Source organism: Cyclopterus lumpus, chromosome 6, assembly GCF_009769545.1.
Source record: "Cyclopterus lumpus isolate fCycLum1 chromosome 6, fCycLum1.pri, whole genome shotgun sequence".
NCBI classification, from domain to species: Eukaryota; Metazoa; Chordata; class Actinopteri; order Perciformes; family Cyclopteridae; genus Cyclopterus; species Cyclopterus lumpus.
The window spans coordinates 18,013,957-18,037,688 of NC_046971.1; the positions used below are offsets into that span (position 1 = coordinate 18,013,957).

The 23,732-nt window shown below is 41.8% G+C and overlaps 1 protein-coding gene across 2 annotated transcripts; it reads left to right on the top strand.

Moving 5' to 3' along the window:
* The first annotated feature begins 2,555 nt into the window (after positions 1–2,555).
* LOC117732406 lies at positions 2,556–7,391 on the top strand. Of its 2 annotated transcripts, XM_034535335.1 has the most exons (4): positions 2,556–2,609; positions 4,730–6,461; positions 6,869–6,931; positions 7,019–7,391. In XM_034535335.1, the coding sequence occupies exons 1-4, from the start codon at positions 2,607–2,609 to the stop codon at positions 7,138–7,140; spliced, it is 1,920 nt and encodes a 639-aa protein (XP_034391226.1). In that variant the 5' UTR covers positions 2,556–2,606; the 3' UTR covers positions 7,141–7,391. The 2 variants fall into 2 exon arrangements, with proteins under 2 accessions (XP_034391226.1, XP_034391225.1); XM_034535334.1 differs by lacking the exon at positions 2,556–2,609 and having other exon boundaries at positions 4,310–6,461.
* Positions 7,392–23,732: the final 16,341 nt, after the last annotated feature.

Sequence of the window (23,732 nt, forward strand, 5' to 3'; positions counted from 1 at the left end):
ATATAAAAGAAAAAATCACGGGTCTTTTATCTCTTTTGTGTTGGAACATGCAGGTTCCACATGAAGACCATAAGATTAGAGAAGTGGCCAATCAGTCATTACCGATTAAACGCATGCAGCCGTGTTCACTTTTTCACTTGAGGAGGAAGACCGCGTCTGTGGTTCAAGCGTTTTATCTCTCGTGTCTTTTTAGTTCGTGTGCATAATTTATTACTTTGCAGCTACACGAAGCACAACATGCTCACGTGTAGCAGGAATAGTTTAGAGGCGTTCACTGCTGCAGTCCTCCGGACATCTTGCTGGCCGCTTGGTAACGCCTCCTATTTGAAAGCGAAACAATGTGTCCTGTAGGGTCCGGTCACCGACTGCCGCCATGCATGGCAAGGCAAGTTTATTTATAGAGCACAATTCGTACACAAGGCAATTCAAAGTGCTTTACAGCTACATACAATTACAAAAAGGCAAATCAAATTCCATAAAAACATAAAAATATTATAAAATAAAAAATTTCCAGATTTTAGCAGCAAAAAACTGAAACGTGTTTAGTCCTGACTCTGGGCACCAGCAGGAGACTACTCCCTGAGCTTCTCAGAGCCCGAGGTGGTTCATATGGCTCTAACATGACACACATGTACTTTGGTGCTATATGAAGAGATTTGTACACAAGCAGAGCTGTTTTAAAGTCTATTGATGGTCTATGGACAGTTGGTTTTAAGTGAGTCGTTCATGCATGGCGGCAGTGGGATAACAGAGCGCCAGCAGACCTGGGACCAGCCAAAGCTCTAAATTTGGCTCGTTGCATGATCCCCCTGAAAAGTAATTTGTATAGCACATTGCAACAATAAGGCAATTCAAAGTGCTTCATGTGGTGGAAATGAATGTTCCGTTACCTTGTGGGAAATCAGAAGTACTTTGAGCATGGTTGTCTTACAACACTTTATTAACGAGTCACGACACATTCATGAATGGAACAGGAATCTCTGAGCCTCCATGCAAGACTGTCAGAAATGACTGCTGTCGTTCAGTCCAAGATCGCTGTCCTTTATACGTTTCTAGAAGCCCAGTAGAAGAATAGCTGTGTTTAATCTACTGGAGCTGAGAGATGATTTCTACTACCCCGGACCTCTAGAATCGATCATGTCTGTCCGCTAAGATAACCCCCAGGACATGTCTGTCATCATTGGTGTCGCGTCACCCTGCCTTTGAACCTGCCCGAGTTCCTTCGGATAACATGTACACATATTGCATATCAAAGGAGTTGCACAAGCTACTATAACATAAGAGGACAAGGATTGGGGTTTTTGACCCGACACTTCACATAAAAGCATCAAAACATAATGGAAAAGAAAACGAGATTTAGAACATTCATTACAACAACAAAAAAGCCACGAATAGAATAAAAGTTGCAGTGCAGTTTAAGAATTACAATGCAGTAGTGAGATGCATACATTTATTGATATCCTTGAATCTGGTTCAATTAAAGGCAACAGCAAATGGAAAAGTCTTTTCAAGGACCTTGTTCCAGATATGTGGAGCAGAAACAAGTAGACGAGATCATGACGTGTATGTGTCCATGTCCTTTTTATGTCTGCCCTTTTTATGTTTTGATAAGTGATAAATTAATAATCTTTATTGTTTTTATTATCAATTTCACAATGTGTGTTAAGAGACCAAGCATCGATTGCACAGAATAGCCTATAATCTAGTGTTAAGTATTACAATAAACCAGAAAATTAGGGGTTTTCTACTAAACATGGTATACATCGTAAAAAACGAGACAATCAGATCGTGTGTCAGCGAGGCGTTTTCCTGGGCTGTGCTCTGGGCTTTGCAGTAGTTGCAGAGCAACTGCAGCACCTGGCTTTACAAACTGCAGCTGCCTCTTGTTTTGTGAAGATGGTGTTGCTCATATGTGCATGAAATTACAACATTGCCCAGAAGGGGTCAAGCCTTGTTTTTGCCACCAGGGAAGTGCGGTATCTATTTTTTTGTATATAAAATTGTGTACTAAACATTTTGCCACAGCTGTTAACAACTCGTACTATTTTTATTTTTTCAGGAAAGTTACCTCCTCAACCTTTCACATCAACAGATGACAACAATGCAGTCTTTGGCATGGATGAATGAACAGTACCAACAGAAGGGACCACTTTCCCAATCTCCAAAGGCTGCTTCTGAGTTTAGCTACGGCACAATGAGGAATCAGCAACATGGGACTGCCAACACGTCAAACCAGTATATGACGGCACAAACAAGAGCCCGACCCCCACAAAATGCTAAATTCACTCATTACTATGGAGCTTACTCTCAAAGACCGCAATCTGATTGCCAGACCACAGCAGTTTATCAGGCTGTTTCTTTTCAGCAGACAGCTGGAGGGAACAATTATCTGCAACCATCACCAACTAATTTGCAAAGTGGAAACCATAGTTTGCAGGTCACTCGTGGACTTCAGCAACATTTTGATCAGAACACTGCACAGAATTTAGCGACCCAGAGTCCACCCAACGTGACGCTAGCAAACATTGCATACCCTCAGCAAGAAATTTCAGCAAATTGGAACCAATCAGTTGGAGTTCGTGGGATAGCATCAATAAGGACACAGAATGGTAATATTGTGTCTGATTGCATGTTTCACAGCTCGAATGGAGAGTCGAATAAATCCGTTTCACCATACACAACAACCACCACCTCGCCTCAACATCCAGAAGTGGCTTACAATGGCACAATGGGGCCTGCTGTTGTACACCACACACCGACTGCTCATGACAACAATTACAGACAAAACGGCACTCAGCTAGGATTCAACCCACCATGTTCTAATGAGGGTATCTCTCAGTCTTTCAGAAACAACAGCAAAACAACAAACTCATCATCAAGTGGATATAATGTACACGTTTCCAGCCCAAGTCAGATTCCTCAACAATACTTAACACATAACAATAGGGGAGAAGCCACCTCCTCCATTAACTCAAATTCATATAACAGGCAGTATGAAACCAACCTTTCCTTGTCAAAACCAAATGATTGTCCCTCAAATCCTGCTGCTAATGCACATGCACAACAGGAATTACTCAAATTACTCAAACAACACCAATCGATTGCAAGAATTGAGGACTATCTGCGTATGCCTTCCACTACTGGCTCAGATGGTCGCCCTGAAGTGTATACTAGTTCACCTTATGGACAAAAGCAGGATGTCACAATGAGGGAGTCTAATCAAAATATGCAACCTGTGACATCAACTGTCACTGAAATATATAACTCAAATGTCCACCAGGCCACACCTCAAAGTTTGAGACATTCATCGCCTAAAGCCGCTCACAGTGTTATGTCAATACAGCACAGCATAAATATGCAACCTCCGCAAAGCTCCTTACCAAATGTCTTTTCTGTCTCACCAAAAGGAGATATAGTTAGAAATTTAAGTCAAGCAGAATTTATTCCGGAAAACAATGTTGGCTCTTTAAGTTATGCATCTCAACTGATGCAGCTCCTTCAGAACAATAACAAAAAAAAATCATCTGTAGAAAACAATTGTGAAAGGCTAGAAATGCTACCAGTCAAGGCAAATGACAGCTCCATTCACTCGTCGCCTGGTCACACAAAAGCTGTTGCTGTTGTGCAACCACTGTTACATGAAAGCTACCAGGTTGCCAGCAAGCAGAACAGTTCTAACACCATCAGTCATTTGTCTGAGGGCGCAGATGAATCTTTGAGTAACCCAGAAAAACTAGTTGTATCGCCAAAAACCAAGCAGGTCGGGCATCTGAAAGTGGGACCTTATCTTCACCCAGAAAACCCAAACCAAATGAGGTCCAACACACATGCAATCAGGCATTCAGCAGCATCTAATGATGGTACTTTTATGTCACCGTCCTCTTCATCTAGGCCTCAAGACTTATCGCCAAAACAGTTGCGTACAGTTGATTCAGTATCTAAACTGGATATTGACACGCAAGTACACCAGAGTGTTTCATCAACTGCTCAACAATCAGTAACCTTCCAAGTACCAGTGAGCCCAAATGGTGATAAAGAAAAAAGTGAGATGCCAATAGATGCAAAGAGGGTAGAGCTTTCCTCAGTCCCAACAACTCCATGGACACATGTCACATTAACTAAGTACATACAGGATTCTGAAAAGGCTCAGATCGAGTTAAAAGAGTTTTCAATGTCTACTATGCACAAATTAGTGAGCATGTTTTGGGATGGCAACTTTATTAACTTGAAATGTGCGCTCAAGACAGGCATCTACAATACTGTAATGACTGATGTTAAACAATTCTTCAGAGAACATGTACAACTAGAATCTGTCATTCTGTCACAAGTAAAGAGCTGCTTTGAGACGCAACTCAAAAGCTATCATGTCCTCAAAGAAAAGGAAGTTTATTCAGAACTGCCCTACAAGTCATCATGGTTGAACGTCAATGAGCAGCTTGATGACATTGACAAAGAGTTTGACTTCCCGCCATCTTTGAAGCCTCATCTTAATGGGCTCATGAGTGACGGTCAACCAGATACAGACAACTTTGAGATGGACGACAGCATTCCTGCACAAACTGTAAAGGAGGTGTCAAACAAGATGTCATCAAAAGAGCTTGACCCGGTTGACCCAAGTCAAGAAAAACAAGACTCCTTGGTTGGAACAACTCCAACACAAACAGCCTCTCCTAGTAAAATGGAGAGCGCTGATTCCAGTGACTCATACCTATACTCCTTTAAAATCCAGGTTCTTCCGCCAGAAGATGCCAAAGTTATCTTCGAGGAAGCACAAAGCAATCTGCCAGAAAGTATGGAGATGGACTACCAGCCAGAAAGAGTCTCGAATATCTCTGTGGAGGGGGAGCTACCTAAGGTTAGCGATGCCAAATTGAGTAACTCAAAACTGGAAAACAAGACATTCCGTCCAATAGAAGAGGCTTGCTGCATTGAAAGGTGGAAGGAAACAATTTGGGGGTCAAACACCACTTATTTGAGTAAATGCCAGTGCAAGATCAAACAAAGTCATAAAGATATCACAGAAAAGACCTGTGTCAAGGAAGTGATGGCAGTACAGGAGAAAGATGAGTTCAGGTCTGATGGAAAACTTCACTCTGCTACAGAAAGAGAGAACAACAATCAGGTTATGGCATTTCTTTGGCCTGAGATAATCAATGTATTCAGTCACACCATTGACTTTCCTGAAGATGACAAACTTCACTCACATTCTGACAAAGACCCAATGAACAACCAGATATGCATAGATAGTAGCCAGTCAAGCATCATACTCATAAGTGATGAGGAAGAACATCTGTCCAGCAGTGAAAGTGAAATCCCCAGCCAAATGCCATACTTTGAATATGATTCCAATCAAGCAGAAAGTGGCCAGTCAAACGGTTCGGACGAGAAAGAGACCAATACAATTTCCAGAAATTGCACTGAAATTCAGTCGGACCCTGAAGTGGAATGTGTACCAGATCAGTGGAAATTCACAGGAGATATGCATTCATGTACTTCCGTCAGAAGTGACAAAAAAACTGAAGATCTCTCAAGTGGTGAAAGTGAAGTTGCCAGCCAGATGACAAATCTCGAAGAAAATTGTGGACAAGCTGAATTGTCATCTACAAATGTGGAAGAGTCATCATTGGAAACTGAAGAACAAACAACTCAAATTAGTGAGACGGGTGCCCGACAGAAAACCTGGAGTGGTAAACTAAAGAGACCACGTAGTCCTGGTAGATTTGTACCGGTCTCGCGGAAATCAAAGGAATGCAAATCCTCACACCCTATCCTTGAGGGCGCTTCAAAAAGTCGGAAGGCTTTTGTTCATGGGACTGATGGCAAACCTTCAGCCTCAAAACGAACTGTAGAACTGGTTCTTTTTGGCTCAACACCACCAGACAAGTGTGTTTTACTTGGCAGTAGAAATAACCATATCTCATCTCCAGAGGCTTTGTCTGATGCAAGGCCAAGGCCTCCAAAAGTGCTCACTGTGAGTCTCAGTCCCTTGAAGAGAAAGACAATTAAAACTATACTAACATGGGATTATTCAGTCAAACAGCTTTACAAAAGATGGAAGATTAGTTTACCACCAGGTAAAATCCGGCGAAGAAAAAAAACAAAAGCTCGGAAATGTCCTTTTGCCCCTTCATCTGAGTGGAGTATCAAGAAAGCTGATACAATTGGCCCTGTCGACACTGAAAAGCTGCCAGTTTCTTCTGAAATGAGGATCGTGAATGGAAAAAATAAGACCTACCTGAATCTTAGTTGGAGGAGGTCCCTCTCTGAAGAACTCACATGTGACAAGGAAAAACGCACCGTCGTGCTCAAGCAGCCTGCTGATCAGGAGAGGACTAACGCTGAAAATGGAAGCGAAGCTGTCTGGCCTCTCCAGAACAATGATATCCTGAAGTTCAGTGTCTTACCCAGTTCCTTTACCTTTGGATCCAATGGGAGAAAGGAAACCAAGGATCCTGGTCAAGGTAACTCATTTTGAGATTGAAGGGGTGCTACAACAATTTGAGTATTTCCCCGCCAAAATGTTGGAACTTGTGAGAGAATTATATGATGAAAATGTAATGCAGCAGAGGCTGAGATTTAGATGTTAGTGCAATTTAATAGCGTCTTTTGCTAGCTGTGGAAATGTATCATGTTGTTGTTTTTAGATTTAACTTGAATCGCTTGACCCTTAACATAAGCAGACCTGGCAAAAGCAGAACTCACCAAACCCATATAACAAATGTATCTTATGTCTAACTTGCTGTAATCTCATCCTGTTTAATCACTGTCCAGATAGGTAAAATGTAAAAGTCCATAGTTCAGATGGTGTATTCTGTAAGACTTTAATGCTTTGTTTTGAACAAATGTCTTTTTTTAATTTGTTTTTTAGAAAAGCCTGATCTTGTTGAGGGAAAGGACGACGACAACCACAACAAAAGTGACATGGCAAGAGGTAATGAATAAAACCAGATTTGTATTCATTTGTTATTATTTAGACCGTGTTAACAGATTGATTTAATTATTATAAATTGCTCCGTAGATACATGGTATTCAAATGCTAAGAAGAAGCAATGCTACCTGCCCATCCCCTACACCCACAGCCTCTTCCATACGTTTCAGAAGAAATACATGGAGAAGATGCAGCCATGTGTGGATGAATAACATGACGGATGGAAGTTGGTTTGAAACAGACTTAATATTGACTTCATTTGAGAAATTTGCCTCCTGAGATTGTTACAGAAATTATATCTTTGTGTTTTTGAAGGAGCCACGGAAAGTTGCCAGTTTTGCCAACAAGTTACTAATGCATAAGGGTCACGTGTAGGGTCATTTTGTACGTACATTTTGTCAGTTGTTTACATGACTTTAGAAATGTTTAAGTCTTCCACTTCAGCTACAATTCCGAATGTATTCCTGTATTTTATCCAACATTTTAAACATTTTAATTTTTAAAATGATGTATAATTCAGCTATTTTTCTACTTTTTTTTTTCTTTTTAAAGAATGCTTTTTTAAGAATATATTTTTTGACGGTCTATAATTGCTGCTAATGGTTGATTCAAGAGTGCTAACCTCATTAGTTTAAGTAAAGTGAGTGAATTCAGCAGAAATGACGCAGAAAGGTGAAACGTTTGGTGAATAGTTACGTCACCAACTATGGATACTGTATTCAAAGGAGGGCACAATAAGAACCACAGAAGGAGCATGAACAAGGATTCTAGGATGTATGACGAGGCTCGACGGTTGCTTTCAAGAACAACTCATTTTCAATCTGCAGTAAATCTGTTCACATCAAATTCTGCACTCTTGTCTTTTTGTCTCTGATGTCTAACTTATTTATCGATGTCTCCAAAGCAGGGTGGTTCATCCTAATAGATAGGCACCATTGCTTATATCTAAATGTTTAAAACTCACATATTACATCTGCATACTGAAAACTAGTGTGAATATAGTGTGGCTTTTACATGTAACCAGTTTGATTTAGTTAATGTTCTTTTTAAAAACACACTTCAGCAACGGCGAAGCTACTGGAGTCGCAAGGACATGTGTGAGCATGACTGCTCCAGGACCGAGCTGGAGAGTCATTGATTATCCAACTCCAATTAGAAAGATGTTATTTAGGGATCGAAGAGTTTCACTCTCGTCAAACCCTGCGCACATGTTCTCAAATGAAAGTCAAATATCGACCTGCTGTCGGAAGACTTGGGATGAAATTTGCTTTTCCTAAATTCTAAATTGATTCCCAACGTCGGCTTTTAATACGACTAATATCACTTTTTTTTAAAAATGCTGCTCTTAAAGGAATTATCTGGCATCGGAATCGGAAGTATTGCCAGATACGTTAAACATAAGAGGAATTTGAATCGGTGAAAGGTGCATAACGATTAACATGGACATAGAATACAAATATAATTTAAACACAGTGCAATAATGGATAAATATGGTAAATAACGAACACATAACAGCACTTTAAAACAAGTATATATTTTAAAATAAAAGTGGCAAGTGTATTTTAAGAAGAAAAGATGTTCCAGGGTGTTTGAAATTGTCCTGGGGATGTGAGAGTCAGTCAGTCAGTGGTCCCGGGCTTTGTTGTTGTTATGGCAAAGAAACCGTTCTTGTGGCATGAGGTCATGGTCCTGATGCACCGCAGCCTCCTGCCAGTGGGAAGGGACTCGGGTACCATCTTCCTTGCCCGCTTCAGGGTCCTGGAGGCGAACAAGTCATACAAACACATCTTTCTTTTCTTTCTTCCCCCTTTTCAGCCTAAAGATTGCATGACACAGTATTCCCAATGTCACGTTTAGGTAATTTGAACATTTAGAAGCAGGAGCAAAAGTTATTTTCCCCATCTGGGCTGTCTGTCTCCCTGGAGACCAAGGCCATGGGAAATAAGCTGCTCTCTATCTACCCTTAGAATGCACTGTACGTGACTTAAAATAATAAGAATACATTCTATTTGTATCACACTTTAAAATGTACTCAAGGCAAAATCAAAAATACAAATATCAAAATACGTAAATACATTATTGGAGGAGATGGGACTGGTCGATATATGGAGGTACCTTCACCCGCTAGAGAAGGATTTTACACACTATTCGGCGGTGCATAAAGTACATTCTAGAATAGATTACTTGTTTGTGGATCCAGGAAATGTTCACAAGGTGAAAGATTGCCACATAGGGGGTGCAGATGTGTCCGATCATAACTCTTTGTGCCTTGACATAGGCATCAGTAACCGAAGAAGAATAACTAATTGGAGATTGAATGTGGGTCTACTGAATAATGAACAAAGGAAGGACAAATTCAAATCGGAAATACAGAACTACGTTACGGAAAATGACAATGGGATGGTGGAGCCAACGATGGTTTGGGACTCCTTGAAGGCAGTTATGAGAGGCAGATTAATCTCGGAATCAACCTACGCAAAAAAAATGAATTTAGAAACGTATACGAAAAATACAGAAAAACTGAGAGAATTGGAAAGAGACTGCCAGAATTCGGCGGGCTTGGACACACAAAAGAAAATGAAACACATAAAACTAGAGATAGATAAACATCTAACAGAGGAGATGGAGCGGAAGATTCTATTCTGTAAGCAAAGTTATTATGAGATAGGCCCGAGAGCCACTAAATTATTGGCAAGACGGACCCGTAAGCAACTCGCAACTAGTCAAATCCATAAAATTAGGGACCCCCTTACGAACCAATTGATAACAGAGCCGGAGGATATAGAAAAAACATTCCAGAGATATTATGAGGAGTTATATACACAGCCAGAGTCTGCACAAAGAGAGGAGATTAATTCCTTTTTAAACACACTAGACCTACCAAAAATAGGACAGACACAGAATGATACCCTAACAAGGGATATTTCAATAGACGAGGTAGTGGGGGCAATAAACAGATTGAAAAATGGGAAATCTCCGGGGAGTGATGGATATCCGGCGGAATGGTATAAAACATTCAAAGACGAACTGACTCCGCTGTTAGTTAAATCGTTTAATTGGACATTACAAAAAGGCAAATTGCCACAAACATGGACAGAAGCAATAATAACGGTCATACCTAAACCGGGAAAAGATAGGGAATTATGCGGAAATAATCGACCAATATCATTACTAAATGTGGACTACAAGGTATATACATCTATTATTGCTAGACGATTACACGACTTTACACAGGATTTGATTGACGAGGACCAAACAGGATTTGTGAGCGGGCGACAGACGCACGATAACATTAGGAGGACTCTGCACATTATAGATCAGGCAAACAAACAGAAAAGAGACACGATTCTGGTTAGCGTAGATGCCGAAAAGGCGTTTGACAGGGTAAATTGGACTTTCCTATTCACAGTGTTAGAGAAGTTTGGATTCAACGATAAATCAATACAGATTATTCAGACTTTATATCAACGGCCTACAGCCTGCCGAACCTGAAAGAATACTTTCACGCGGCCCAGCTGAGATATGTGCAAAGTTGGTGTAAACTGGACTATGAAGCAAAATGGAAAGAAATGGAAAAATCATTTGGAATGTGTCCGATACAGAGTATAATAGGAGATAAGGAAACATTTAAGAAGGTTAGAAATCAAATGGTATCGATCACAAAATGTACCTTTGAATTATGGTTCAAATTACTTAGACATAATAAGGCGGAGAAGAACGCAAATTTATTGAAATGAGTGGCTTTTGATATCAGTTTTAAACCAGCTGGGCACGGTGGGGGATTCGGACGGTGGGCGGAGAAGGGCATTACGGCATGGTGCACACTGGTGGAAAAATGGAGGATAAGGAGTTTTCAAGACTTGAAAACAAAATATGACCTGGATTGGCGGGAATTTTACAAATATTTACAGGTACGGGATTATTATGGGAAACGGATTGAACAGGAGCTCTCTCTAGAAGTGAACAAGGTGGTACAAGTAATGATTGATGCATATAAAGGGAACCGGGTTAGGACTATAACTACACTATATAAGGCATTGATGAATGACAAAAAAGCAACATGGTATATACAAGAAAAATGGGAAAGAGAATTTGATATGGAAATATCTGAAGATGAATGGGATAACATGTGGGAAAAACACAAGACAACAACCTGTTCGCGAGCCTGGAGAGAGTTTTCCTGGAAAAATCTAATACGGTTCTTTATCACACCTAAAATATCAAATAATTCTTGAATGAGGTGACTGTGTCTGCCTCCTGGACTGAAAGTGGAAGCTGGTTCCATAAAAGAGGAGCTTGATAACTGAAGGCTCTTGCTCCCATCCTACTTTTTAGGAATCTAGGAACCACAAGTAGCCGCATTTAGTGAGCGCAGCTCTCTAGTGGAGCAATATGGTACTACAAGCTCCTTAAGATATGATGGTGCATCACCAATCAAGGCTTTGTAGGTGAGGAGAATAATTTTAAATGTGATTCTTGATTTTACAGGGAGCCAGTGCAGAGCAGCTAATACAGGAGTCATGTGATCTCTTTTCTTAGTTTTTGTGAGTACACGAACTGCAGCTTCCTGGATCAACTGGAGGGACTTAAGAGACTTATTAGAGCAGCCTGATAATAAGGAGTTGCAGTAATCTAGTCTGGAAGTAACAAACGCGTGAACCAGCTTTTCTGCATCTTTTTGAGACAAGATGTGTCTGATTTTTGAAATGTTACGTAGATGAAAAAATGCAGTCCTTGAGATTAGCTTCACGTGGGAGTTAAAGGACAAGTCTCGGTCAAAGATAACGTTGAGATTCTTTACAGTGGTGTTGGATGCCAGGGCAATGCCATCTACAGAAACCACATCACCAGATAATTGATCTCTGAGGTAATAAGCTTCAATAAATGCCTTTGCACCCTGAAAACTTCTTCAACCACAAGATTTCCTTCACAAACATGTATATTCCATAAATGTATATTCCATTAGATTGTGATACCACCTCTTTTTAAATTAACTGTACAAGGCCGTCTGTCCCCGGACAATTTTGTTAGTGAAAAGGTCATGAAAAAGTAATGATTAATTACAAAAAGATGCATAATTATTTTCAGAAAATGGGATAGTTATTCACAGTAGATTGCCCAGTGGGTTTTTTCTCTCTTGAATGAAACTCTACATTCCCAACAGATGAGACGGCTATAAATGCCTCAGGGCTCTGAGTCAGAGATCAAACGTTGAATGATAAGGAATGTTGCACGACATGTTTATTATCTACAATCAATATATTAAAAATAATAACAGCAGAAAGCGGTTGAGTGTCCTACAAAAAACGACACTATGTAGCACCAAAGTCAATAAAAAACAAACAATGCAGAGTACATTTTTCAATTCTAATTAATTAATAGATGTGTTTCATAATTTCATATTCTTCTCTGTAATATGGAACACAATATTTGTGTTTTGGAGATATGGAATATACCCAGTAATATTTCTGGTCCACAAGAGACGGGTCTAAGAAGCAGTTTAGCCTATTACTGATTAAAGACATAAATGACTGATATACAATTTAGCCAATCCGCATCCTAGAATAGGTTGTTTTAACGACATGCCGGCCAGCGCATGCGCAAGCACTTCACTTCCAAGAAGACCCGACCCGGTAAAATCAACGTGGACAGATCCAGCATGGACAGTTACAGGAGTAAGGGACATGAAGCACACAGAAAACATGAGAACATCAGGACAGACATGATAACTCCGTCAAGCACCCATATTGAGCAAAGTGAACGTCGCTACCAGCTGGACACAGGATTGCGGTGAAGAAACACAATGAGGAGGTGGATAAAAACCGGCACACTTTAACCCTAACAAGATTCATAGGGCCATCTTAATATATATATATATATATATATATATATATATATATATATATATATGTGATTTATATTATATGACATTTAAATGTTATTATAATATATTTATGATATGTATATTGTATATTTACATTAGATGGTATTTATATATCATATTATACTGAATATTATTATATGATATATATATATATATATTAATATAGGCCCATAGAGATCACCCCCGCAGCCCCCGCACTGCGGGGGGACCTCGCATGGCGGCTAAGTGTCGGCTGACTCGGCTGTGTTCCGGCTCGATGCGGCCAAATGTGAGCCACCTTTGGCACATTTCACTGTTGCAGATTCTGTCTTAGACATGGCAACCGGTTTATCGGCTGCCGAATCTGGGCCGAATAATGTAATAAATAAATAATATTACATTACGTAATAACATTAAGATATCCCTCAAAGTTGTCTCTCTCATATAAAGCTACACAATAAAAAAAAGTATTTTAAACTGGCTTTATAAGTTTTAAATAATAGTTGTAAAGGCAATCGTAACAGGCAACCACTAGGGCCTCCTGCTACGCGGACTGGTGTTATTGTTGGGCCGCGGTGTATTCTGGGAGAACTACGAGGAAATTTCTCTTGAGGAAAAATGAAACGCACATTTAAAAGTGGTGCCCAAAACAGAACATTTCTGAATTAAATGCCAAACTTCCCAAAATTACAAGTCTTTTTCGACCAGCTGGTGAAGGATGCACTCATCTGCCAGAAGAGACAGGTATTGTACTGTTTGCTATAGCTAACATTACCACGTAGCTAACGTTATACTTTGACAGCTGTACTGCTCTGTCTATGTGTTGTGCTTGAAAATACATTAACCTTATTAAACCTATGCTCTCACTATACCCCCTGCGCCCATTATCGGACACGTTTCCTTAATTATCTCCACAACTTCATTTCACGTTGTCCAACACTGCAACCCTTTTGAGAAGACAACGGCTCTGTACAAAATAATAAAAGTAACCGTTAAGTAAGAAAGGTCATTTTCCAAGCTAAAACTGATCAAAACATATCTCAGAAGCTCCATGTCACAAGAGAGGCTGTCAGGTCTGGCCATCCTTAGCATAGAGAATAAACGTGCGCGCAGTTTAGATGTAAAGAGCGTGGTTAAAGACTTTGCACACAGATTTGCTAAAAGACGCGCACATGTGTATTCAAATGCAAACCTGTAGAAAGTAGCCTACCGGTGTATCGACTATATGTAGGCATATGTGTTATGTTGTTGTAACATATGTTCTGTTTGAGCTGTTTGATAGGCCCTAGCACATGTTTTGTTTCTGTTGGAATACATTTGTTCTCTGTTTGAGCTGTTTTTTCTGATTGAATAAATTTCCCTCAAAAGAAAAGCTTGGGTCCTGTTCGTTTATCTTTGGATAATGACCGCCGGACAATACATTATCCCTTACATATGGGGGGGGGGGGCCTCTCAGGGTTATTCTGCAGGGGGGCCTCATGTGTTTCCGTTACAGCACTGATGATTAATGTCATGGTTAAACGCTGCAATGTTCTTAATCCTGCATCTCTACTCCCCATCCCTGAGGACGGAGAGGAGCATAACTGTTTGGCTGAGCTCCAAGCTCAGTGCCCTCCTCGTCCTGACCTCTCGGACACACCTCTTCTCAACAGTGACTGGGTAATGTATGTTGACGGATCTGCTTCACGGGATCCCCTGACTGGTACTAATCTTGTGGGTTTCTCTGTGGTTTCAGACTCAACTGTTCTCTTTTACGGCCCTCTCCCATGTCACCTCTCAGCCCAAGCAGCAGAGCTCATGGCACTCACAGAAGCTTGTAAACAGACTAAGGGTAAAACTGCAACCATTCACACAGATTCCAATATACGCTTTTGGCGTTGCTCACGATTTTGGCACATTGTGGAAACACAGAAATGTCCTTAAATCAGATGGCAAACCAGTGCCACACCACAGACTGATAGCAGAACTATTGGATGCCATTTTGTTGCCCACAGCTATTGCTGTTTTCAAATGTGCAGCGCACACATCAAACACCGACGGCATCTCAAAAGGGAAATGAGCAAGCAGACAAAGCTGCAAAAGCTGCTGCTTGACGTCCTCTCCCCAAACCACTCGGTTCCTGTCATGGTTTCACTTTCCTCCCCTCTTACAGCCATGCAGTCACTCTCTACTCCAGATAAGAGACGCTTCTGGTCCTCCTCCAACTCCACATTCACGGATGACTCACAAACTTAGAATAAAAAGAGTGGTTGACAGTGTCTCTGACGATGTTGTGGAAACCTCACGGTGTCAACATAAACAAAATCGCTCATACAAATCAGTTGCTGGGGTGAACTCCATACAAACTGTTGAACACTCATAAAAACATTTTTTTTTGCAATATTGTGTGATTAAAGTTTAATCAAAAGAGTGGAATTGACAGCGCACATGGTATGGTTGGTTGCTCTTGCTCTCATTGTCATGATCAATGCACCGTTGGGCCGACCTCTCGGTCATAAACACTGATGCAATTTTGTGATAGTCCAGCTGGAGCAGCTTGCTCATCATCCGACGAATCTCTGTCATGGTTGGCTTGTATTCTCCCACGAAAGGAATCAGTCTTTTCGAATTGATCCAGATGTTTCTTTGGGCTTATCACATGAGTCATTGCTCCTTCAATGTCTCTTTCTCCTCATGGGCGAAAAAAACAGCATGGGAACTGTTAGGTTGTAGTGGATTTTATATATATTTGCACATGTAGATAAGAGAAGTTTGTGTTTTAAATTAATACATAAAGAAAGATATGATAATTAATTTGGGATATTATGAGGAATATTCTGGAGGAATGTATTATGAAACATAAGAGAGGATCACTGTTTTATTATTCTGTTTTAATGACAAATGTAATGATTAACTGTATGATGCATGAGAATGAATGAATGTTTTATTGTTTAGACAATAGTTAAAATGGATGCCGATTGAAACCTAATGTGTTGCTTTTATTCGGAAGGCAGGATAATAGGGTTTTATTGTGAAGGGGAACTTCCTGTCCTTGACCGGAAGAGTGAGCTTTGACCCCGCTAGTTTTACTAATTGGCTTAGCGAACAGAATGGCGGCATCCTTTGAACTGACCAATGGAACTAACCTTTAGGTGTGAATTAATTTGCATGACCATACTAACGACCGAGCATTTGTGCTGGGGAACATGGTTCTACTGGTCTGGAGACATGGTTCTACTGGTCTGGAGACATAGTTCTACTGGTCTGGAGACTCGAGACAGCCCGGTCTGTGGCTCCCTGGGAGCTGCACTCCGTCTGTGGAGAGTTCCTCCTTTCTGGCCCCACGATCGTGAACGCTACATGAGTATTATCTTTGCCATTAAATATTGTTAAACTTTAACTCGAATCCTGAATTTCCTGCGGCCACGGGACCCGGAGCTTTGAACACGAATCTTACAATTTGGTGACCACCGACGTGAGCTGCTGTGGCCTCGTGGCTGAGGAACTGGGCCCGCTAGTTTCACGCCATTCCACACCATGGCCAACTCATTATCGGTAAGCTTGGAACCTGTTTCATCGAATCCTGCATAGCTTAATATAGACACTTTAGCGTGTGGATTGGTGCGGAGCTGGTTGGACCAGGCTAAACATTTAGCGTGAAAACACGACATAGAATGAGGACTAAGCTAGGTCCGTGGTGAAGATGATGCTCATTTAGTGTTTTTATGTTTGTTTTGTGTGGTACTGTTAAATGTGTGTATTTCTGTTGTGAGTCGCACGAGCATATTGAACGAGACTGGTTACGCGAAGATAGTGCCGCATTGTTCCTAAAGAGTTGAAGTCCGTGAGAACGGCCTGCCGGAGTTTATTAATTTAAACTCCCCACAGTGAGGAGTTAGTGAGCGTTACGTAGAAGCTATTCGCCATAATCTATTGTCCGCTAAAAACATTTTCCCCTTAGACTCTTTAGGGACGCACATTGAATTTAACGTCCAGTAGTCCACAATAGATAAATCGTTCCGCGACGCGACTGATTAGCAGCGTGGAGGGTTCAATTCCCCCGGCGAAGACCGGCGCAAGAATTGATATGGACTATTGTAAGAAATAAGATAAATAAGTTACCGTGATAAACCAGTTGTTACAAACAGGTCTGTAGAGTGAAGAGAGCAAGAGCCCCACCTACCTTGGGACCGTTTGGGACAGTTTTCTATGCAGTACAGCGTGCTATTGTTGTAAATACTGTAAATATATATATATATATATTCCATAATTCGAAGAGACAAGCACAGGGAAGACAGGATAAGGGTAGAATAGAATCCCACTTATACCATTTTTAGCCCCTGATGAATAAGTAGTTAAACCTTTTTGAGAGAAGAGAGGAAAAAGGAGATCAGAGGACACAGACAAAGGGTTATAAAATAACCATTTTTTTCCCCTGTAAGACCACATGTGGGTCACAAGTGTTTAGAATACACGTCTTTGCCAGTCGAGAGCCATTCACCATCAGGTTTGACACCTAGTGGTTGAACCCCCCCCACCCCCCATGGAGTGCCCTAGGGATTAACCTTATTGGCATCATCGTGTTGAATAGTGAAAGAGGACAGTGATAAACCACTGATGCATTATTCTTTTTGATTTAAGTATTGCCAGTTTATTACAGCAATTGATTTTCTCATTATTGCCAGTTTTTTGAATAACAGTAATTGATTTATCGTTTGCTTTACTCATGATTGTCGGATTTTGATTAAGACTTATTGTTTGATTTCTCATTATTACCGGTTTTGATTAAAAGTAATTGTTTTATCGTTTGCTTTTCTCATAATTGGCGGTTTTGGTTCTCATGCCATTTGTTTTTCATTATTGACGATTCTTTGATTAAGAGTAATTGTTTTATCGTTTGCTTTTTTCATAATTGGCAGTTTTTGTGATCATATCATTTGCTTGTTTATGCTGGGCGGTTAAAAGTAATTGTTAAAAATTTGCTTAAAATAACGTTTTTTCCCATTGATCTGGTTGAAACGCAGGAGAAGCCTGTATAAGCGTAGAACAGAGTTCCGTTTATACCAATGGGCCCCTGTTAAATAATTTGCTTATTAAAAGTACACAGGAGAAGCCTGTATAAAGTGTTGGACAGAGTCCCACTTATACTGATTGGGCCCCTAGTGATTCATTAGCATAAAATAACAAGTTTTTCCCATTTTTGACAGCTGAAGGCTGTATCATTTTCTTTGTGCTTGGCTGTGTGGATTGTACGTAATCGTTTCCATTTGCATAAAGTAACACATTTTTCCCATTTTTGTCTAACCTATTATTGTCCAATTGCAGTGTATAACTTTTTTCCCTTCCTAACTTGAATATTTTTCCCAATCGCATCACACTTGCACGTTAGATACATAGTGTGAAAATATTTTATTTTTTAATTTATTCAAAAAAAAAATTAATTTTTAATTTTTTGGATACATTTTAATCTGAAATTTTATTTTTCCTTCTACATTTACATTTCCTTATATAAAGCCAGTCAGTACCCTTTCTCGGAAAATGTCGAGCCAACTTCAATCAAGACTCCGGTCGCTTGGATTGAAGACATCCTCTATGCTGCTATGAACCTGATAGTTCAAGCCAAAGACTGAATAAGAAGCTGAGGAAATATGTTCAGCAATGTCATACTGAGGGTTTACTTGACGTAACAACCCTGGAGGGGCCCACAGAAGACCAGAAGTTACTCTGATGAGAGTGCTCAAGCTGAGAGACAAACAGAAAAGAAAATTGGTTCACGTCCCGATCAGCAGACGTCACCAGAACCAATGAAGCCATTGTGTAGGCAAGACTGCCACGACATGGCATAGCAGTGAATGAAGACAACAGTGCCAGGAAGAAGCAACAGTTCCCACCCCTTCCATCTATCCCATAATATGTTAATACCCTCCCCCGTACGCCCACAGCCCACTTAAGAGAAGCTCCACACACCATGGCCCCAGTAGAGAGACTATTAGGAGGCAGTGTAGAGTTTGACTCCACAGAAAGCAGAACAGTCGCAGACCTGATGAACAAGGTCGCACAGCTGCAGAGGGCATTAGCTGGCCGAGAAAAGGGCAGCGAAAGGGATGCTAGACAAAGTCAGCAAAGAGAGGAGGAAGACAGGGACCTAATGAGAAGAGAATTATGGTGGAAGAAAGAGAGGGAAAGAAAGGCAGAGGAAGGTGAACTGTCACAAGCAGAGCTGTCAGAACAGGGTAAAGACAACGTCAGTCCATCACATTACCATTAAGAAAGGCTCAAATGAAGCCCGGGAGAGGCGCCAAGTCATGACCTCCCCAATTCAGAGCGTCCCAATAGATACAAATAGGAGATAGGTCCCACCCAGATACCACTCCCTCGCTCATTAACGCCATCCCTAACCGAACAACAGGCGATGGACGCATATGGACTGCGTCCTGGTGGCACCCCACCTCCAGCTCAGAGCCCCCACCTCCAGCTCTGAGCCTCCATTCTAATCGCATGGCCAACTGCGACACCTCAGCGAGAAGAGGAGCCAAATCAAGGCCCCAACCCCCTCCACCCCCATCTCACAAGAAGAGGAGCCCTGCTTGACCTTTCCGGTCAATTAACTGTGCCTTGCAACTGGCGCAGAGGAGGAGACAGCCTCCAGGGATCATGACAACACCTCCCGAGGAGAGCAAAGGAAGGCATAAGCTACAAGCCTCCACCACGACACACTCAGATGTCAGTGGCAGCAACAAGCCCAGTGTGCTGTGAAGAAGAAGAGGGAAATGCCAGATTCAGGCACCTATCATGACATTGAGCAATGGCACACCTCAATACAAGCCATATAATCCCAGAGATACTCCCGACATGGCCAACCTAGCCAGCATCAAGCTAAAGTCAGATGAAGAAGCCATGGTGTACCTGAAGAAAGTAGCTGACGCCTGGGAATCAGCTACAGGCACCAGACATGACAGGAACCTGACATACCTGAACATGTGGAAGGCTGCTTTAATAGCAGGTCTCCCGGCCAAGTTGAGTCGTGAGCAACATACGGTGGGCATAAAGATGCCACCTTTGAAGTGTGGAAGAAACACATCACACACCACATCACTCAGCACCACGAGGATGATGAAGAAGAAAAGGCAACCAAAGATAAGCTGTCAATGAGACTCCTGAAGCTACAGATAGCAAAAGAGGACACAGAGGCTGCTAAGTACGGCCCACAAGCGCGAAAGCAGATGGCTGCTGTTAGCAACCTCGTAGTCCAGATCCAGGAAGCAGTGGGCAAAGCCCTGGACCAATATAAAGAAGAGGAGAAAGACAGAGACAAGTCCAGAGGATCCAGAAGAGACAGGTGGCGAGAACCTTGTCGTATCTGTGACAGACTTGGGCACAGGGCTGAGGACTGTTACAGTCGCTCTGATGCAGCTAGAGGCAGAGGAAGCCCACAAAGAGGAGGATTTGGACGACACATTCCAAACCAGAACCAGATGCCTGCAAGAATAGTGCAGGATGAAGATTATGTGGATCTTCTATGAAGAAGCCCGGAGGACCCGGCGCAGTGAATAATGGTTCCAAATGGGCGAGAACCTATCATCACCTGTGCCATAGTTGCCATGGATTATGACAACATCCATATGTCATGCCAGAAGATCCCTACCGTTGCACCTACAACTACGCCGCCGCCTAAGAAGAAAAGGAGGGTGAAGCTGAAGTCATCAGAACAGAAGCCATAATTGTAGGAAAAGAAGGAGTTGCAGCTGAATGTTTACTGTCTGCAGACCAAAGAGACTGGTATGCACTGCAACCTGACTCTGCCCCTCACATCACACTACTGATCAGAGCAGGTCATGAAGCAAGAAACCTTGGCCCAATGATGGAGAGTCTCAAAAGAAAGGTGGATTCCTACCAAATCCCCATATCTGTCCCACCCCCCAATGGTGACTATTGGAAAATACAGCAACACTCGTATTCCAAGGGACAACTCCAACAACAACTTGACAGAAATCATGGAAGGGAACACTCAAATCATCCCTCCACTGATGAAATGTTGGAAGTGCCACCACAAATATGGTCGAGAGGAGACTATGATGTTGGCCACACCACTCAACATAACGTGGTAATGACTTTGAAACCAGATCAAGACACGGTCTGGCGCTATCAATATCCGCTGCAACAAGAACAAAGAGATGGCATTCGAGAGACAATATGAAGCAGGCTTACTCATCGACGCAGAGTCCAACTGGAATACACAGATATTACCAGTCCAAAAATCTGGTAACAGAGGCTGGAGAATGGTTCATGACCTAAGAACCATCAACAAAGCCACAATTGCACAGAACATTCAAGTGCCAAACCCGTAATGCCACAAGGCTACAGAGATAGCCTGGGTTTGTTCAATGCAGCCCTGAAGCAAGACCTCAAAGACTTCATATTACCGGAAGACACAGTACTTGTACAGTACATGGATGATCTGCTGTTAAGCTGCACCAACTGCAGCAATTTGTCTTAGGGTGACGAAAGACCTTCTAACGCTGTTAACCAAAGCAGGTTATGAGGTGAAGCGCTCAAAGACTCAGATTGCAAAAATGCAGTGTCATTCCTGGGACAACTGATCTCAGCATACTCGTGCGCTCTGTCTGCGGGACAGAGGTCGGTCATTTTGAGTGCAGCTAAACCAAAGACAGTACAAGAGATGCTGTCATTCCTGGGCCTAACAGGCTACAGTCGACACTACGTTTCTGACTTCACGTCTCTCACACAGCCATTCAGTGACATGTATAACTGAAGCAGGGAGCCGAAACATGAAAGCTCTGCTCACATGGACAAATGATGCAGAAGAGGCATTCGCAAAGACCAAACAAGAAGTTGGCTAAGCCTCAAAGCTGTCTACACCTGACCACAACAGGCCCTTCGACCTTGATGTTTCTGAATCAAGCGGGATAGTGTCCGCTGTTTTGTTTCAGAAAAAGGAGGGAGGAAAGAGACCTGATGTACGACAGCTCGAAGTTAGACCACATCGAAAAAGGTCAAAACAGGTTGCACAAGACACTTGGCAGTCCTGAAAAGAGCAATTGAGAAAACTGCTCATGTTGTGATGTGTCTCGAGCTCAAGGTCAACACAGAACATGGAGTTCTTGCCTAGTTGACCTCAAGTGCATTCTCGATGACAAGATAAGATTTCAAAAGTCTTACAACAGCTACATATCACAGTCTCATACGAGCCAAACGACATGGCCGATGGACTTAATGTGAAGATGGAAATATTGCCGCATACTCAGTCGTGCAGCAACAAGAGAAAAGACATTCAACCATTTCTGCGGAAATCATCGCACAGCCAGCATCTGCACAGCTAGCAGAAGTAGTGGCATTGACAAAAGTACAAAAGTCAATTGAAGCAATTACTGAGAGCCATCCTGCTACCACGACACGTAGCAGTGATGAAGTGTAAAGGACACCAGACCACAAAGACCAAAAGGCAACGAAGCCGCTGACCTCGCAGCAAAGAAGGCAGCAGGCTATGTGAAACAAAGGACAGACATAGCCGCACCGGAACTCCCAAAACTCGGAATAGAAGACATCAAGCTCATGCAGAAAGAAGCAGAGCAGAGCAGAATCAGTGGACACACAATGGAGCCGTCCAAAAGAAAGGACTCTGGAGATCACATGATGGGGGCATAGTGGGACCTGCAAGGATGTGTCAAGGACTCATCAGACAGGCACATGGTCCCTCTCACGTGAATCCCAAAAGAACAGAGGAGGAAGTTTCCATCCTCTGGTGGCATCCCCATATGACTGAGATGGTGAAACTCATCACCATGAATGTCCCACCTGCAATGATTTTAGTATGAAAAGACCATACAGATGTCCCCAAGGAGAGTTCCCAGTGCCAGATGCTCCATTCAAAGAAATATGCATCGACTACACCGATATGGGTGCAGAAAACAGGAAGAGAGGTTTCAGATACCTACTCGTGATGATCGACAGATACACCCGATGTGTGGAAGCGATCCCCTGCAAGAAAGAAGACTCAAAGACAGTCTTAAAATGGCCGAAGAAGGAACTCATCCCGAGATATGAAGTTCCAAGGAGAATAGGGTCTGACCACGGCACACACTTTGCAAACAAACACTTACAAGAGGTGGAAAGACACCTAGGAATTACACACGCACACGGAGCAGTCTATCACCCACAATCACAGGGTATAGTCGAGAGGGCTAATCGGACGATTAAGTCAAAGATAGCTGAAATATGTCATGGCACAAAATACCTAGCTGCAAATATTTTTGAGAAGAAATGAGAGATTTCATTTTCTCTTTCAGTAGGTGTTCGAGCAAGAGAGGAGAGCCAGACGAATACCAGCTCGCAATCAGATCCTAGCAGGATTTGAAATAGTTGAAAGAACATAGAGTGATCAATTACATTTAATATAATCCGCAGAGATAAATAAATTAAGAGATAAATAATTTAAAATATATGGGATTGGACGAGTAATTAAGACTCCGTTGGACAACAGAAGCGCATTTAATAGTTGATTCCTCCCACAGGTGAGAAGCTGTTCCTCACACGGAGTTCGAGATTGCTAATCTGATCCTTGATAATTTAGTTTAAGATTGCTAATCTGATCCTTGATAATTTAGTTTGAGATTGCAAATCTGATCCTTGATAATTTAGTTTGAGATTGCTAGTCCGAACCTGGATAATTCAGTTCCTTAAGAAATCATTTTTGAGATTTTTGAGATAATTTTTGAGAAGATTAAAAGAAAACATAGAAATAGAATGACTACTTCTCAGACATGTTGGAGAATTGGTTTGGGAAATATGAAATTATTTCCAAATATATTTCAGATATCCAACTTTAGTTAGAGCCAGCGCAGAAAGCCGCTCTGTGTGTTTTAATTCTCTCCCACAGCTACACTCGTCTCTCCATCGTCAACCTTCATTGTGTACCTGGCTGCCTGCTGTGATGGACCTCAC

Coding starts and splice junctions, on each gene's coding strand:
- LOC117732406 (XM_034535334.1), top strand. CDS start 4,499: ATGAGTGACGGTCAACCAGATACAGACAACTTTGAGATGGACGACAGC. Junction 6,462..6,868: donor AACCAAGGATCCTGGTCAAG/GTAACTCATTTT, acceptor TTTGTTTTTTAG/AAAAGCCTGATCTTGTTGAG. Junction 6,932..7,018: donor CAAAAGTGACATGGCAAGAG/GTAATGAATAAA, acceptor ATTGCTCCGTAG/ATACATGGTATTCAAATGCT.